This window comes from Urocitellus parryii, chromosome 10 (genome assembly GCF_045843805.1).
Source record: "Urocitellus parryii isolate mUroPar1 chromosome 10, mUroPar1.hap1, whole genome shotgun sequence".
NCBI lineage: Eukaryota > Metazoa > Chordata > Mammalia > Rodentia > Sciuridae > Urocitellus > Urocitellus parryii.
The window spans coordinates 45,542,536-45,561,882 of record NC_135540.1 but is presented as its reverse complement, the minus strand read 5'-3'; the positions used below and the strand labels follow the sequence as shown (position 1 = coordinate 45,561,882).

Below are 19,347 nucleotides of genomic sequence, written 5' to 3'. Positions count from 1 at the left end.
TTCTTGGCTGTTCTGCTTTTCATCTGTGCTCTAGACCTGTCACAAGATGACAGGTCAAGCTTTGTTATGCTGCTCTTCCAGTTCTCTCCCTTGGTTTTAACAGTGGCCTTTAAACTAAAATTAGTAATAGCAGATGAGGAATGGAACAGTCTGTGTTCTCCCAGAAACTGCTGTGGTTTAGTGTACTAACTGCTGACCCTGTAATCCTATGGCACAGCCTTCTGGTCCTCCTGTAGAATTGGTGATTTGACCTGCACTTGGTTTTGCTGGAGCTGGGGCACTAGAGTTATTAGTGAATTGATTGTTGGCAGCTAGCCCAAATGGTGACTTCTCTCAATTCTATGATTTTAGGATGTTTCTGTTTTGAGGCTTGCCTTATAATGCTTTTCAATAAGGACAGATCACTTATCAATCAAGTCTATCTGGAATGAATTCAGGCATTCTGGAAACTTCATAAGTAGGAATTCATTCATTTCACCAATACTTATTGAGTACCCACAATGAGCAGATACATGTAAAATACACAGATAAACCAAATGATACTATTATAGTTTGATACACTATTTATTAAGTTATTAATATGGATAGTCTATTATGTAACATTACAGATGTCTTTCAAAACCTAACAAAATAGAGTCCACTATCCAGCCCAGGAGAACAACAATAAATACAAGATCATTCTTACAGAAAGTGTAGCATAAGCACTCACAATAGTCCCTTAGAGTTAGATATCAAAGGGAACAATCAAAAGGTTCTTCATTAGGGTTTTAACATTCTTGAATTACAGCTGTATGAGTCAAAAGTCCAACTTAGATCACACAGAGATGGGCATCTCAGGTAGAGAGGAAGGAACTCCTGTCCCCTCCTTGGCAGCCCTTTTCTGCTGCCTTGCAGTCCTGGAGTGAAGCCCAGCCTCCCTTGTAGGCCAGTAGTGGTCAAACCTGGGTATGGGGAGAAGGCAGATGGGTCACAGGGACATTCTGATTAATTTACAAAGATCGTGTGTCAAAGCTCTAAAAACCCATAGTGTATTGGCAGTGAAGAGTACACTATATTTTGCCAAGGGGTTCTTCTCAAGTCTTGGCTTTCTTACAGCCTATAAGATTACTGTAGTTCTCAGAGGGAAAGTGGAGTGGGAAACCCGAATAGTGATTAGTATGAGGCCACCTGCAGGATGTACTGGACTGACTACTATGGCTTTTATAACCTGCCTTCCTTTCTTTAGTCTAGACAAGCTTATTTTCTTCATCTTTCCTCCTATGTCTCACTATAAGGCTTAAAAAGGACTATGAAAGATGAACTTCTTGCTTTCAACCTGAATGATGAAAGACAGAAAAAATACATTCTTAAATGTGCTATACTCAATTTTCCTCAGTTGAAAACAAATGCCAATGGCTTTTAAAGACAAATGTTAACAATGCCGATTAAGTGATGGAAGGAGTTCTGAGATGAAACTACACATATATCAGAATCTAAGGTGCCACAGGCAAAACTCAAAAAAGGGATTCTTTAACCTCTTAGTGTTAACCACACTGAAAACTACAACTGTTTTCAATATTAGGCTATTGATGACTGTCAATTAAATATGGAATCAATCAGAAACCTCAGAAGTCTTGCCAAGGTTATAGCAGTTTTCAGTAGTCTACACAGTTAGGAACAGGAAAAATCATAGGATAAAGAGTGAGCACTGGAATTTTATTTAACTCTAGGTACCATGGGATTGACATTAGTAGGTAGGACTAACCAAGGAGCAGCCATACAGTTTGTTTTGGTCATTGTGCTTTCCAAGTACCCCCCCCCCCAAAAAAAAAAAAAAAAAGAGAAATGGAGCTACTTTTTTTTTACTATTCAATTTCATCTTCAAGCTAGACAGATCCTGCTGCATTCTTTGTTTCTAATTTACCAGTACGTTATTATGTGGTTTACTGCATGTGAGGAGCAAGTCATTATGTTGTACCAAGTTTACATCATCATAGGACTACAACATGCACATTCTACTTAATGTAGCTCAAGCAACAGGAATACAAGAGAACAGTTATGGGTGGAGACTTGTTTTGACAGTCATGTTCACACTAACTATGGGTTTAGAAATCTTATTAGGCAGGTACCTACAGCAGTTCTTCAATTGATATTGGAACATTACACGCATGCACAAGTGATGTGGTAGAGAATGAAGTGGAAGAGGCAGCTGGATGGAGGACAAAGGGGAAATTAGATGGGATGGTGCCGCGTGTCAGGGAGAGGCAGTTCTCAGCTTTCCACTGTGAGTCTCTGCTCTGTTAGGGAGGCCTGTTGGGCAACACTTTTGTTCTCATGACTGCGAAGTTTGGATACAACATCTAGAAAGGCCAAATCCTGCACTTCCTTGTGTAGAGATTCTGGAAGGCAAAAACAAGATGGCAGATGTAGTTGTGTTAGGTAGTTTTAATGTCACTATATAAACTAGGAACAATTCTAGGCATAGAAATGTAATAAATCATAAACTATATTTGAAACATTTTTATAAAGAAATCATGCCAAGGTCTATAGTCTAAGATCAATTAGGATAATGAGTTATAATTAAATACAGTTCATTGTATGATCTCAAAGTTCAGTTACAACTGAACCCTATTCACCAGTTCAAACATGAAGTCCAATGATTTAATAATGAAACCCTTAGAATCTGTTTCAAATTAATCTGGTGGCAAATGAAGTTTATACTTCACATCATTCCAACAAATTTCTGTGACACCGGGCTCCCTTTCAGATTTCCTATCTTCGTGTTCCTGGCTCTGTTTAACCTTAATTATAGGAAAATATCAGATTCCTTTTAAGACTGTGAGAATCTACTATGGAAGGGGGAAATCTGATAAATTAAATCAACACTCCTAAAGTTCATATATTTATTTTGATAGGACTGACATCTAATACTAGAATCAGTATTTTTAGTAAAAATGGAAATGATTCAAGGAAAAAATCTACAAAACAATCCTGAAAAAGAACAAAATTGGAGGTCACCACTTCAAAACTTGATATAAAGCCACAATAATCAAAACATCATGGTGCTCGTACACAGACACACATAACAGACTAATAGAAAGGAGCTCAGAAATAAACCCTCACATATGTGGTCAAATGATTTTTGGCAAAGGGGCTAAGACAATTTAATGAGAAAAGGACAGTCTTCTCAATGAATGGTGCTGAAGAAACTGGATACCATATACCAAAAAATGAACTTGAATCTTTACCATATACAAAAATAAGCTCAAAATAGAGCAAAGAGCTAAAACTTAGTGTTTAGAAGAAAACAATGAAAAAACTCCATGACCTTGGATTTAGCAATGAGTACTTGGATATGACATCAAAAATACAGGCAACAAAAGAAAAAAAAATAGATGAACTGGATTTCATCAAAATAAACCCTTTGCGCAACAAAGGGCATTATCATGAAGTAAAAAAGCAACCCACAGAATAGGAGAACATTTGTAAATCATATCTAATAAGAGATTAATATCCAGAACATAAAGAACTCTTACAACTCAACACACAAAACAATTTTAAAAATAGACAAGGGACTTGAATAGACATTTTTTCCAAAGAAGATTTATAAACGAGCACATGAAAAGATCTACAACATCCCTACTCATTAGGGAAATGCAAATCAAAATCACAAAAAAAGATAGCACCACATACTCATTAAAATGGCTATTACAGAAACAAGAGAAAATAAATATTGGTGAGGACATTGGGAAACTGGAGTCCATATGTTTTACCTGTGGAAAAGTTAAATGGCCCAGCCACTATGGAAAACAGTTATGGCAGCTTCTTAAAAAATTAAACAGAATTACCAGCAATTCCACTTCTGCAACACCAAAAAGAACTGAAAATAAGGATTCATAGAGATAATTTTATATTTATCTTCTCAGCAGCATTATTCACAAGAGCCAAAGATGGAAATAATCTAAATGTCCATTAATAGAGGGATAGACAAAAAAATTTCAACCTTAAAAAGGAATGAAATTCTGATATGTGCTACAACATTGATGAGCCTTAAAGATGTATGCTAAGTTAAATAAAATATCTGTCATTTTGCGTCTTATCATTTCACTTATATGAGGTGCTAAGAGCAGTGAAATTCATAAAGGCAGACGGTAGGAGTATATGGGGAGCTGTGGTTTAATGTGTACAGAGTTTCACTTTGGGAGGATGGAAGATGGTATGGAGATGAATGGTACACAGCTTTAACTATACTTAATGTATTTAATGCCACTATGTACTTAGAAATGGTTAAAATAGAATTTTGTATATTTTACTGCAATTAAAAAGTAGCTCAAGAATTATGAACATGCTTAAAACAAATTTTTAAAAAAGTCTTATCAAGGAAATAGAAGATATAAAGAATAAGCAAATGGTATGATTTTAGTATGATTTTTAGAATCATAACTAAAAAAAACTGACAGGATTAACACTGGAATGTAGGGAACAGAAGAAATAATCAGTGAACTTTAAGACAGAACAGAAGAAGCTGGGCACAGTGGCACACACCTATAATTCCAGGAGAGGCTGAGGAAGGAGGAGGGTAGGTTTGGGGCCAGCCTCAGCAATTTACTAGGGATGTAGCTCAGTGGTAAAGCATTCCAGGTTTCAATCCCCAGTACCAATAAACAAAACAAAAATTGCTCACTTTAAACACCAGAAGAAAAAAAAAGAGAAAAACTAAATTCTCAGGAGCTTTAACACTATAACTAAATCTCTCATCAGATACCTGGAATGAGACAACAGGTCAGAGCTGCATAAATACTTGAATAAATAGTAAAAGACATGACCTATAGATGCAAAAAGATGAACAAACTTCACATATGATAAACCCATGTCATAAATGATAGGTTTAAAATGAAAAAAATTTGGGAGACAGAAATGACATTTTACTTGGGCAGGGGGAAATGGAGTACAGTGGCTGTCTCATCAGAAGCCACGGATACCAGAAGAGTCTAGAAGAAAGTGGCATAGCATTTGTTCAAGTACAAAAAACAAAACTAGGAACCCAGAATAGTCTATCCAGAGAAGACACTTTTTTAGGAATGAAGGAGAAATAAGGAAGGAAAAACTATAAGCTGTTAGTAGATTACTTAACCTAAAAAAATGGTTAAGGGAGTTTTCTGATTCAAAGGAAATGATTAAGAAAAGGTGAGGGCGGGGGTTAAATACAAGGGTAAATACAGTAGATTTTCCCTAAGAATTTTTTTTGTATCACATTCAATTAGTGAAGCAAAAATTATGAGAGTCTAGTTTTAAATGTATATAGAGAAAATATTAATTACAAATTATAAATACGAAGAGTACAGGAACTAGAACTTGTTCAAGCAACCTACAGAAGGTCTGAAAAAAAAAAAAAGAAAAATGGAATTGTACACTTAAACCATAAGAGATTGGTTGTGGGCTGGGGATATAGCTCAGGTGGTGCTTTCCTCGAATGCACAAAGCCCTGCATTCAATCCCCAGCACCACACACAATAAAAGATATCAGTCGTTACATTAAATGTAAATATTCATACTAATCAAAAGGCATTGGCAGAGTGGATTATAAAGCATGACTCCACTAAATTATCTACAAGACACTTCAAATATTAATGATACAAATGGAAACTGGAAAGGTGGAGGGAGGTAATATGAATATAATTCAAAAGAAAGCAGGAGCAGGGCTGCTATGCTATGGCTCAGTGACAGAGCGCTTGCCTAGCATGTATGAGGCACTGGGTTTGATTCTCAGTACCACATATCAATAAATAAAATAAAGGTCCATTGACAACTAAAATTTTATATATATATTTTAAGAAAAAAAGAAAGTAGGAGCAGCTATATTACTGTCAGATAAAGTAGAATTCAGTGCAAGAAAAAATGGAGAGGTATATTACATAGTTACAAAAGAGTCAATCTTTAAAGGCACAGCAATCTTAAATCCACACAAATAGAGTTAAAAAATATAGGAAGGAAAAACTGACAGAACTTGGGGGCTGGGCATATAGCTCAGGTGGTAGAGTGCTTGCCTCACATGGACAAGGCCATGGGTTCAATTCCCAGCACCAAAAAAAAAAAAAAAAAAAAAAAAAAAATCAACAAAACAATTACATTTGAAGATTTCAACACTCTTCTCTCAACAATTGATAGAATAATTAGTCAGAAACCCAGCAAGAATATAGGATACTCAAGACCATAACCAGCCCACAGGATCTAATTGGAATTTAGAGTAGAACACTCTACCCAACAACAGTAGAATACACATTCTTTTCAAGTGTCCATGGTACAAATACCAAAGATTCCTTGAAGAATTCCTTAGGGAGTAGCTTAGCATACGAAATCAGAACTTCTTTTTTTATAAGTTTTATTGACCCTAAAATGTTATTTTATATAATTAACTTGTTTTTTGCTTTTATTTATTATATGATACTTTTCATTATAAAAAAATCTTTTGGGAGAATTTTCAGTGTAAAAGCAACCTATAATCTCCATAAACTAGTTTCTAATGCTATTTATACACAAAGTCAGCATTTATACTTTATATTTGATGTCAACCATAGAAGAAATATTTACCAGATCCCATGAGAGCACAGATCAAGACCATTGAATTATATTTGATTTCAGGAGCACTTCTCTCATCTGCTAGCAGTCTGTGTAAAATCTGTACAAGCTTAGCACTTTCTAGATCTTTTTCAGCAGTTCCTAGAATAGCAAACAATTAAAAAGTAAGTTATATCCACTGTGTATGAACCAAGTACCCTTAGCTAACCACTGCTGCTGCTTCTAGAAACTAACCATGTGAACCTTTCCAAAAGGGAAAATATTAAATTCAGACCTTGTGAAAATAGTAAACAATACTAGATTTCAGGAGTTTTGGCTTATGATTCATCATTAAAACATTCCTCTTAATAAAAGGCAATTTAGAAAATAAGACAGACATGCTTATACTAAAAGTTATATGGAAAAACCATAGGCCCTAGAATAACTAAAACAACTTGATGTAGAAGAATTTCTCCTATATTATTATTATTTATGATATTAAGGCATATAGTGTAGCTACAGTATCAAAACAGGTGGAGTGATTGGTGAAGGGATAGACAGATACACAGATCAAAGGAACTGAATAGAGGACACTTTGGGTTCCCACACATATATTATCAATTGGTACTTGACAGTGGTACAAAATCAATTCAGTGGAGGAAAGTTTTCTCAATGGTGGGACAGCAATTTGAGGTACAACAAAAAACAACTCTGAACTAAACCTCTTACCTTATACAGATATTAATTAACTCAACATGGAGCACAGGCTTACATGTGAAACGAAAACCATGAATCTTTTAGAATAAAGAACTTTCAAACTTCCATAGGTGAAAAATATTAGAAATGGGCAAAAGAAATAAAATACGGATTTCACCGAAGAATATAAAGATGGCAAATAAAGACATGAAAAGATGTTCAGTATTGTAAACTATTAAGGAAATAGTAATTAAAACTAGAGATATCACAATATAGCTGTCAGTATGGCTAAAATAAAAAAAAAATAGTGTTGAGATCAAATGCTGGTGAAGATTTAGAGAGAATTAGATCACTTATGTAGTGCTATTGAGAACGTAAGGTGGGACAGCCACTTTAGAAAAGAGTTTCAAAGTTTCTTTAAAAACTAAACATGAAGCTACCATATAACCCAGCAGTGTACTCAGAGACATTTATCTGGAAAAATGAAAACTTAAAGCTGGAATCAGCCTAAATATCCTTAACAGAGAACTGGGTAAACAAGCTGGTACATACATACCATGGAATTCTATTCAGCAGTACAAAAGCATGAACATGAACATGTACCATTGATAACAGATGAGTCTTAGGAATTATGCTAAGCAAACAAACAGACAAAAGAAGCCAAGCCCCCAGAATGACATACTTTATGATCTAATTTATGTAACATTTTGAAATGATAGGTATAGAAATGAAAGATAGTTTTCAAGGGGTTAGGGACAAGGTGGATGATAAGGAAATAGGTACTGTTATAAATGATTCACTCTATATTACTACTTGCGATATATGTGAATACAGAGGCAAGGGCCTACTTGCCTCTGTGTGAGAATTATGGATGTTCATAATCTTTATAGGTACTGTTATAAATGATTCACTCTATTACTATTTGCGATATATGTGAATATAATTATCTTTAAAAAAGAGATGAAGATTCTTAAAATTCTATTATTCCTATTATATAAAAATTTATAGTGATAATTCCTTAACATAAGATATTCTATAATGACACAAGACTGGAGAAATATGCTTTCCAAAGCATGTTATACATCAAAAAGGTAGAATGACCTTATTTTTGTATTTTAGGCTTAAGAAGCCTAGGAAACACTAGGTTTCAATAAAAATATGCATTTGTATTGTCATTTTATATAGTTGTATGTAAGGTGACCAGACTCAGAAACAAATTATCAGCTATCAGGAAGTTCATGAAACTACCTTGTTTGGAAGATACAATATATGTAGGACATAAAACCAGCTTCACCTTAGGCTGGGAGATCAAAATATTCTTTAATTGCTCCCTCCCTGAGCCATTTAAAATTAGACCAGCAAAGATGGTTTGATACCACGTCTTGATTCTCAAGGCCTCCGCACTTAGAGTGTGTGGACTTCTAGAGAGACTCTTATAATCTACCTAAACAGTGGGAGACTAAGCAAGGACCTCCAAAGCATCTCTAACCATCCGCCAAAGTCATTCTCAGTCTTTTTATCTTTCAAATTGAAGCATTTTTACATTCTACTTATAGTATAAGTTTTATAATTATTTAAATTAAGATGACAAAAATTCACATCTTATTTATAAATCTAGTAAATCTTACACTAGAGGAAGATGTGCCATATTTCTCTTCTGCTTTTGCCTTCTCAAGTTGATGGGTCTACTTGCCTCTGTGTGAGAATTATGGATGTACATATCAGTAGGAATGAGAGATGCGTTAATAGTGTTTACACATATGGCTTACAACTGGACATGACATGCCTACCAGTGTATAGTTCTTCATGTAAAGCAGCCTTAGGCCTTAATCACAGGCTGTATGACATTGATACACAGTCCATGAATGACTATATCAGTCCATTGGTTCCTGAGCCAAAGGTTGCTTCCCATATGTTAGGTGTGCATGAGTTAGCTTGGGTGGAATACTGCCCACAGGGATGATGGAGAAACTAATGGAATAATCTGGACTGCTTTTTGGAAGTTTTGAACACAAAATATGCAGAAGAGTGACAGAAGATAAGAATTTAGAGAAGGCAATGCTACAAAACAATAGAAACCATGGTGATAGAGAAGATGAGCAAGAGAGAACTCTAATAGAATCAGAAGGGATGGAAGAGAATCTCTGGGTCACAAGAAGAATGACAGATTCTTCACTTGCTGTGGTATTTTAAGCATTATTTCATTTTTATGTAAAGCCTACCAAAAATGTTTTCTATATTCTCTAAGTGGCTATAAACTGAGATATAACCTAAAAGTTAAACTTAAAGCATTTCCCTAAAAATGTTACCAAAAACACAACCAAAGGAAACAGCTTATGGAAACAAACTATGTAATATGATTTCATTTACTCAGATACAAGGACATATACACACTGGCAAAATGCTTCCGATTAAGGTTTTATATGACTTTTTAAAAAAATCTGTTTTAAGGTTTTATCTGACTTTTATTCCACTCCTGTACTTCCTTTTATCCAAGATAAAAATAGGAGAAAATAAATTTGTCACTGAGGTACTTACCCAATTCTAAAGCTGCTATTAATGCCAAAGCAACAAGGGCTTCATTCTGCATTATTACATGTTCACTAGTTGCCATGGTAACTAGATGCTTGATGCCACCACTCTGTACAATGGCTTTAATTACATCCTAAAATAAATAAATAAATAGAATTATAAACTTTAATTCTAAACATAAAAAACAATCATGTTACAATCAGTTAATTCAGATTCATTGTTGAGTGGTTTTTTGACAGAGTTCTGTATGAATCATTACATTTTAACCATAAATTTTTTTCTTCATGGAAGAAAAGGAAAAAGCTTTTAGCTTTAAATAAATTCATCAAAAGATGACAAATTGCTTGAGAGAAAAAGACCATTGCACTTCATATGATGGAATAGAGGCCTAGAAGCCATCAAAGTCAAAGAAATAAAAGCTCCAATGTCCCCAAATGTTGAACTACCTTAGGATCAACAAAAGAGAAATAAAACTTGGAATTAAAAAACAAAATAAAACTTCTCCTTTTTAAATTTTTATGATAGTGCCAGGTAGTGGCTCTCTTGGCTCTAGGTAAAGCTTTTATATGAAAACATTTTTTTTTTAAAGTACCTTTTACCCCTTGACTCAATCTGATGGAATATGAGAACTGAATGACATGCCAAAGGACTGAACAGAACTTTAATCAAAATTCTTTCTGCCCTCATTTCTCATGGGGCCTAGAGATCTGCCCTTCTACAAGGGAGAGGAAGCAGTGAGCTCTGGATTTAATAAATCCCAGTGCCAATACTGAGTCTGAGCCAACTACCAAGCCTCTCCCATCCCAGAGACTTCATCTTATGATGCTGGGATGATAAGTGTATCTCTCACACAATTTTGTAATAATTACAAAGTTATAACATGAAAACACATAAGGATATCTGGCAAAAATCAGACGGAAAAAAAATAATCACACTTATTTCCAGTAACCATTTAGTCTTCATTCCAGTGAGGGTTTTGTTTTAGAATTCTTAGACTAAATATGATTTAGTGGGAAGTCTCAATTTTAGAATATTTCAAAAGTTGCTTTCTTTGCTAGCTTTCACTATTTTTAGTAATATGAAGTAAGCTTTGTATATTTTAAAAAAGTAAACTGTCAAAGTTAGCTTCAGTGTTATAAAACTAACTTTAATTACAGATATTTATTTCAAATTGCTGAAATAAGGTTTCCTTTATCCTTCCATCTTATTTTAAAATTGTAAGACAACTATTTATCAAAAATATCTTTGTTCTGTGCCTAAACTTGTTTAGTGATAAAACATTCTACCATCAATGAAGTCTAAGAAATGAATTTTTATGGTAGCTATCTATATTCTGGCATCCTGTAAGTCTTATCCTATTAACTTCTTTTAGAAAAGCAAGAAACTACCCTTTAAAGTCTTTTCTAACCTTCCAATTTACTGCTTACTTGGTGACAGTTTATTTGAATCTGATACATAATTCTTAAAATTAGTATTTTACAAAAATGTTTATGAATTTTATAAAATTTTATAAGTTTCACACAGAAGCTGACTGATTAAAGATCACAAAACATTCATAGATACATATGCAGTCACCTCAGGAAGGTCCTTGGACTGTCATTTCATCCTCTATCTTTCGAGTCACCCTGAAAAGTCTGCAGTGGTAGAAGAGCAGGGAATAAATATGGGGAAGTTTATGCATCAGAAATGAATAGTCCTCCCTTAAGTCCAAATACAGCTGCTGCTTCATCTTTTCCACAAGGAAAAGCTATTTCCTTTTAAAATGCCTGCCTTATCTCTAACTACTTTAACAAATGTTTATTGACTAGCTACTCCGTGGGGTTGCTTTGCCTGATAGAATGTGGGATAAAAGAAATAAGGCATTGTACTTGAATTATATGACAGAAAAGACAGTAAAATTGATGGCTAATCTTTTGGAGCAATGATTTTATGCTGGAAACTTAAGTGAGTAGCTTATGGATAATAGTTTCTTTCTATCCTGCAGAAAATTCCATGAATTACATATTATTTCCAGCTTACACATGAAGAAATTGAAGCTCAGATTAAGTTATAATGTTTGGCGGGCTGACTGATCCGCGCGGCCCGCCCCCCGGCTACAGATGGCGGGGCGACACCAAGAAGCGGCGCTGTGGATTCTGTGGAATCCTGCTGGCTGTGCCCTCGCTGACCCCCAGGCTGAGTTAGGGATTTCAGACAGGGAAGGAAGCGTTACAGTTCTATCCCCCACGATGGAAACTCCACCAAGGAAACCAGCGGCCACCATCTTGGAGAGCTGACGTAACCACCGCCACTCTCCCACAGATGCAACAATAAAACAGGTGTGTGTTACTCAGCTCATCTACCATACAGCAGGGAATTCACATAAAATCTCTCCTAGGCTTTCCTAGGAAGGGATTATCAGAGTGAACCTGCATAAAGACTCGGGGAAAACTAGAGACACCTGACCTTCAACTCCCCCTCCAATTAGTGGCGAAAACCAAACCTGTCTAGCCAGCGCTGGGAGAGGGGCAAGCAGAAAAAATCAAAACAATAGAGTGCCGGGGTTCCCAATGGCCACCCTCCACACCCAACAAATGGCAGGCCCAGAGTACAGTTTGAACTGCCGAGAGGCATCACTCAGGGGAAATCTGGTCTAGCAGGAGAAACCAGGGGACTAGAGGCCAGGCCCTTGCGACTGGGTGGCTGGAGACCGCTTGCCCGCTGTCGACAGTCCACTCACTGCCTGCGTGACTGGGCAGCTAGAACGCCTGCCCGCTGGCTACCAACCGCGAAACAGGGCGACTAGAGATCACCTGCCCGCTGGCAACAGCCTGTTGCCGGCCCGCTGCCTGCGCGGCTGAAGACCGCATGCCCGCCGGCGACCAATCACCTGCCCACTGCCTGCTGGACTGGGTGGCTGGAGTCCGCCCGCCTGCCGGCGACTGGGAGCGGAAACCAGCCAGAGACAGTCCAGTACCACCCCCGCATTCGGACACCCCGGCAAGGAGCCTGGGGCCCGCCATAGCAGAGAGGTGACATCACTGGAGCTCAGCGGTCGGAATTCCTTCCCAGCGGAATCCACTTTAGCAGGCATAGTCTACCAACACAAAGGAGAGACAACAGAGATATACAAAACCAAAACAAATCTATAGAAGAGAGCAGAAACACAGCAATCAAATAGAGCTGGAAAGTAATGTGAACATCATGAAAAAAACAAGGGAAAAAAGGAGTACAAACAATGCAGGACAACTTAATTCTACAGGAGGACCTAGAAGCATCAGTAACATGGATAGGGAAAGAACTCAAGGCATACCTAACTCAGATGGAAAGGAATATTACAGAAGACATGAGACAGCAAGTCCAAGCAATAAAAGTATATTTTGAAAATGAATTAAACAAATTCAAATAGCAAAGAACGAGCTTTACCAGGAGATAGAGATCTTAAAAAAAAATCAAACAGTAATCCTAGAAATGCAGGTAACTATAAACCAAATTAAAAACTCAAACGAGAATATTACAAATAGACTAGATCAAGTAGAAGTCAGAACATCAGATAATGAAGACAAAGTTTATCAACTTGAGAAGTATATAGTCAACACAGAAAAGATGCTTAAATCCCTCGAGCAGTCTATTTAAGAGATGAGAGTCGTCGGGATAGAAGAAGGCATAGAGATTCAAACCAAAGGAATGGACAACATATTAAATGAAATAATTCTAGAAAACTTCCCAGAGATGAAAGATGGAATGGATTGCCAAATCCTGGAAACCTACAGGACCCCAAACATTCAAAACCATAATAGACCAACTCCAAGACATAAAATTATGAAGATAGCCAACATACAGAACAAGGAGAGAATATTAAAAGCTACAAGAGAAAGGAGGCAGATTACATTCAGGGGTAAACCAATTAGGTTAACGACTGATTTTTCATCACAGAATTTGAAAGCGAGAAGATCCTGGAACAATGTATTTCAAACGCTGAAAAATAATGGATTCCAACCAAGAATACGGTATCCAGCAAAATTAAGCTTCAGATTTGACAATGAAATTAAAATCTTTCATGATAAACAAAAGCTAAAAGAATTCGCAGCCAGAAAACCAGCACTGCAAAGCATTTTGAGCAAAATACTACAAGAAGAGGAATTGAAAAATAGTGCCCAAACCTAACAGCAGGAGGTATCTCAGTAAAGGGGGAGGAAAATAACCAAAAAGTAAAAACTAGCCAAACTAAAATAAATAAATAAATAAACATGACTGGAAGTACAAATCATATTTCAATTGTAACCTTAAAAGTTAATGGCCTAAACTCATCAATCAAGAGACATAGGCTAGTAACCTGGATCAAAAAAAAAAAAAAAAAAAAAAAAAAACCAACAATATGCTGCCTTCAGGAGACTCATATGATAGGAAAAGACATACACAGGCTGAAGGTAAAAGGTTGGGAAAAATCATACCACTCACATGGCCCTCGGAAGCAAGCAGGAGTGGCCATACTCATATGGAATAAAAGCAACTTCAAACCTAAATTAATCAAAAGGGATAAAGAAGGACACTATATACTGTTAAAAGGAACCATCCACCAACAAGACATAACAATTATCAATTTGTATGCACCAAACAATGGAGCTGCAACGTTCATAAAACAAACTCTCCTCAAGTTCAAGAGTCAAATAGACTACAACACAATAATCATGGGTGACTTCAACACACCGCTCTCGCCATTAGACAGATCCTGTAGACAAAAACTGAATAAAGAAACTATAGAACTCAACAGCACAATCAATAACCTAGACTTACCCGACATATATAGAATATATCAACCATCATCAAGTGGATACAGGTTCTTCTCAGCAGCACATGGATCCTACTCAAAGATAGACCATATATTATGCCATAGGGCAACTCTTAGTAAATATAAAGGCATGGAGATAATACCATGCACCATATCTGATCATAATGGAATGAAACTGGAAATCAATGATAAAAGAAGGAAGGAAAAATCCTACATCACATGGAAAATGAACAATATGTTACTGAATGATCAATGGGTTACAGAAGACATAAAGGAGGAGATAAAAATATTATTAGAGACAAATGACAATACAGACACAACATACCGAAATCTACGGGACACAATGAAAGTAGTTTTAAGAGGGAAATTCATTTCTTGGAGTTCTTTCCTCAAAAAAAGAAAAAACCAATGAACTCACACTATACCTCAAAAACCTAGAAAAGGAAGAGCAAAACAACAGCAAATGTAGTAGAAGACAAGAAATAATTAAAATCAGAGCAGAAATCAACAAAATTGAAACAAAAAAAAACCACTGAAAAATTGATAAAACTAAAAGTTGGTTCTTTGAAAAAATAAATAAGATCGACAGGCCCTTAGCCATGCTAACAAAGAGAAGAAGAGAGAGAACTCAAATTACTAAAATATGGGATGAAAAAGGCAATATCACAACAGACACTACAGAAATACAGAAGATAATTAGAAAGTATTTTGAAACCCTATATCCCAATAAAATCGAAGATAGTGAAGATATCAATAAATTTCTTAGGTCATACGATCTGCCCAGATTGAGTCAGGAAGACACACACAATTTAAACAGACCAATAACAAAGGAAGAAATAGAAGAAGCCATCAAAAGACTACCAACCAAAAAAAGCCCTGGACCGGATGGGTATACAGAGGAGTTTTACAAAACCTTCAAAGAAGAATTAATACCAATACTTTTCAAGCTATTTCAAGAAATAGAAAAAGAAGGAGCTCTTCCAAATTCATTCATTCTGATCCTGAAACCAGACAAAAACACTTCCAAGAAAGAAAACTACAAACCAATATCTCTAATGAACTTGGATGCAAAAATTCTCAATAAAATCCTGGCGAATCGAATACAAAAGCATATCAAAAAAATTGTGCACTACGATCAAGTAGATTCATCCCTGGGATGCAAGGCTGGTTCAATATACGGAAATCAATAAATGCTATTCACCACATCAATAGACTTAAAGACAAGAACCATATGATCATCTCGATAGATGCAGAAAAAGCATTTGACAAAGTACAGCATCCCATTATGTTCAAAACACTAGAAAAACTAGGGATAACAGGAACTTACCTCAACATTCTAAAAGCTATATATGCTAAACCTCAGGCTAGCATCATCCTAAATGGAGAAAAACTGAAGGCATTCCCTCTAAAATCTGGAACAAGACAGGGATGCACTCTATCACCACTTCTATTCAATTTAGTTCTTGAAATACTAGCCAGAGCAATTAGACAGACAAAAGAAATTAAAGGCATAAAAATAGGAAAAGAAGAACTTAAATTATCGCTATTTGTGGATGACATGATAATATATTTAACAGACCCAAAAGGGTCTACAAAGAAACTGCTAGAGTTAATAAATGAATTCAGCAAAGTGGCAGGATATAAAATCAACACGCGTAAATCAAAGGCATTCCTGTATATCAGCAACAAAACTTCTGAAATGGAAATGAGGAAAACCACTCCATTCACAATATCCTCAAAGAAAATAAGATACTTGGGAATCAACCTAACAAAAGAGGTGTGAGGGGAAAGGGGGAGGGAAACAAGGGAGAGAATTAAACAACAGCAGAGGAAGTAGAGAGGGAAGATGGGAGGGGAGGGGGGATAGTAGGGGATAAGAAAGGTAGCAGAATACAACAGTCACTAATATGCCATTATGTAAAAATGTGAGTGTGTAACCAATGTGATTCTGCAATTTGTATTTGGGGTAAAAATGGGAGTTCATAACCCAATTGAGTCAAATGTATGAAAGATGATATATCAGGAGCTTTGTAATGTTTTGAACAACCAATAAAAAAAAAGTTATAATGTTTGCCCAAGGTTAGACAGTGATTTCTGATACAGCCCAGGCTTGAATCCAGAGTTTGGTTGGCAGATTCTTGTTCTTAACCACTCATGGCCAAAAATGCATAAATATATGTAGTAAATTCATAGTGCCACACAGAGATGGTCACTTAATGTGATTTGAAAAGGCTCTATGAAGGTATTTTAAAGTTACATTTTAATTTCAAGATATTTTTCCAAAAGGGAAGATTAGCAAAACTTCACAGGAGCAAGAAGGTTCATCTGGAGAATGACCAATATTTTAAACGACAAACCTCAAAAATGAATCCAGAAATTATCAAACTGTTTCATTTGTAAAAAATAAATTATATACATAATGAAACAGTTCCCTAGGGAGTCCTTCTGAGTAAGCTCTAGATGTCTCTGAAAAAAGTCTCTAGAAATTCTGGAAGGGTTTTGTGGAGTTTGAAATAAAGTTGTATTTTATCTTTTGATTTCTCAAGATTTCTTATTAAAAACTAAGCCATATGGGCTACACTAACAATTTCACCTTTGTATTAGCATTTATAGTCTCTTTTCTTTATTATTTTTTTGCTAGGCGATACCAGGGATTGAACTCAGGGGTACTTGGCCACTGAGCCACATCCCCAGCCCTGTCTTGTATTTTATTTAGATAGGGTATCACTGAGTTGCTTAGCACCTTGCTTTTGCTGAGGCTGGCTTTGAACTCAAGATTTTACTACCTCAGCATCCCGAGCTGCTGAGATTACAGGCATGCACCACTGCATCCGACTGCCTTTGATTATTGAAACAAACTTAAATTTAAGACTTTGGGGAAAACTGTATAAAAAAATGATTCTAACAGAGTGTTGTTAGATAAGTTTAGATTTGAGATCATCATTTAATAAGATTGCAGGTTGCTATAACCACTGAGTCACTTAAGAAAAATTTTCTTTTTCTACATCATACTGTCAAAGCCTTCTCAGTATGGGATTTAAATAAGTATTTTTTTGATGAATGATCAAATGACTAAATACATTTATTTAAACAGGTTTATAGCTTAATAACTGATGAATGTTGGGCTCTCAAAGGGTAAAAAAAAAAAGTGACTACTTCAATAGGCAGGAGATTTTATAGGATTGCGAGTTCAAAGCCAGCCTCAGCAAGTGTAAAGGCCAACTGTATCTCTTTTCCTGTCTTAAAATATCTGAAGTTGGAAGGTCTAGCTAGTTGGTTAGGAGCTCTAGTATAAGACACTCTTTCAAGTGAAGGTGTGAACTTACCTATGGGCATAAGCACAAAAATACACTGCATATGGCTCAGATGAGTTAGTACAGACTTTTGGAAGACTAAATTTTTAAGAATTCAGGGTTACTTGAAAGAAAGTATAATCTTCAAAGTTTAGAATTAAACACACAGGTCAGCACACACATGGCTGATGTCTTGTGAGACATGGTGTCCTGCTTTGCGGTGGGTTAGTACTTGGCAACTCAAAGGCTTCTCAGTCATGGAAATGCAAGTTGAACACAACAGCAGTGGCAGTTCACACAGGAAAAGTCCAATTTGTCAAAAATAAAAATCCACAAGTTCAACTGGAAAAGAAGAACCCCAAAACTGGAATATTAATGCTAAACATAGGAATCTAAAATCCTTAGAGAAATTCATAACTTCCCAAGGTTCCTTTTGGACCCATAATATCATGATATTTCCTATTTAGAATAAACTAGCAACATTCATCACTAAATGCCAAAACCCTGAAGTTCAAGGGCAGTACTACAGGATTAGAGGTGGATTCCTTAAGACTGGACTCCGAGGCAAGTTCTTGAAGGCATAGTGAAGTTGCTGGAATAGTTGTTTCCCCACATAGTCCCTTCACAAATACTAAACTGGATTCTGATAGGCTCATCCTTTAACAGAAGAGACATCTGAAGAGATGAAGAGAGATGGACTAGAAAGGGATATTTCTTTTATGCAATACCCATAGTACAGTGATTCTACCACAGTTTAAATGCCATTAGATACTACAAAGAGGTGGGGAAAAAGCAGATGTTGAAGTGGAACTCTAGACAGGTTACTCATCCAGTACTTTGTAGACCACTTTCAAAAAGAACTGCACCATTTTCCACTTGAGAATGAGGTGGTCAACAAAGGGGGCTCCTATTCTTAGGAGGAAGGTATCAGTGTCCACAGACATGGAAAGATTGAATTATTCCAATGCTTACCAACTGGTTTGGCAGTCCACAGTTGGTCTGATGAACTGGCTAGGCCCCCAAATAGATGAGACTACAAAGGACTTTGGAGAGGGGGAGAAGGAATATCCTTTTTGTCCAAATGGTACTGGTATGTACCAGTGATTGCAATGAAACACTTCTTGAATTGCACATCAAGTATTCTCAAGTTTTAGCTAATAGGTATGAAGTTGAAAACAACAAAAGAGGGGAGTCTCACTATGTATGGTGGCCTACACCTGGAATTCCGGTTGTTTAGAAGGCTGAGTCAGGAGGATTGCGAGTTTAAAGCCAGCCTCGGCAATCTAGTAAGGTCCTAAGCAACTTAGTGAGACCCTGTCTCAAAATAAAATATAAAAAAAAGGGATAGGGATGTAGTTTAGTGGTTAAGGCATGCCCCTGGGTACAAGATCCAGTACAAACAAAAAAGAAAGAGTCTTTTAATGGAAATCCACTGTTCTTTAATGCCTTGGCCAATTAAATTCTGTCAGTAGGAAGACTAAATCCTTGTCACAAGTCAGTAGCAGTCACCCATCCAAT

The 19,347-nt window shown here is 36.2% G+C and overlaps 1 protein-coding gene and 1 pseudogene across 6 annotated transcripts in view; one reads left to right on the top strand and one right to left on the bottom strand.

Moving 5' to 3' along the window:
• Positions 1–595: 595 nt before the first annotated feature.
• Rap1gds1 (Rap1 GTPase-GDP dissociation stimulator 1) overlaps positions 596–19,347 on the bottom strand; it is a 148,016-nt gene continuing 129,264 nt past the window's right edge. For 4 of the 6 annotated variants that reach the window (XM_026402008.2, XM_026402009.2, XM_026402011.2 and 1 more), the window contains 3 exons: positions 9,772–9,898; positions 6,571–6,699; positions 596–2,378 (listed from right to left, as the gene is read on the bottom strand). In XM_026402008.2, the coding sequence (XP_026257793.1) occupies positions 2,251–2,378; positions 6,571–6,699; positions 9,772–9,898 (384 nt within the window). In that variant the 3' untranslated portion in view covers positions 596–2,250. Of the gene's footprint in view, positions 2,379–6,570; positions 6,700–9,771; positions 9,899–11,339; positions 11,400–19,347 lie in introns of those variants that run through there. The other 2 variants (XR_003301967.2, XM_026402013.2) reach the window with 2 other exon arrangements.
• On the top strand, positions 12,613–19,066 carry LOC113192028 (ferrochelatase, mitochondrial pseudogene; annotated as a pseudogene).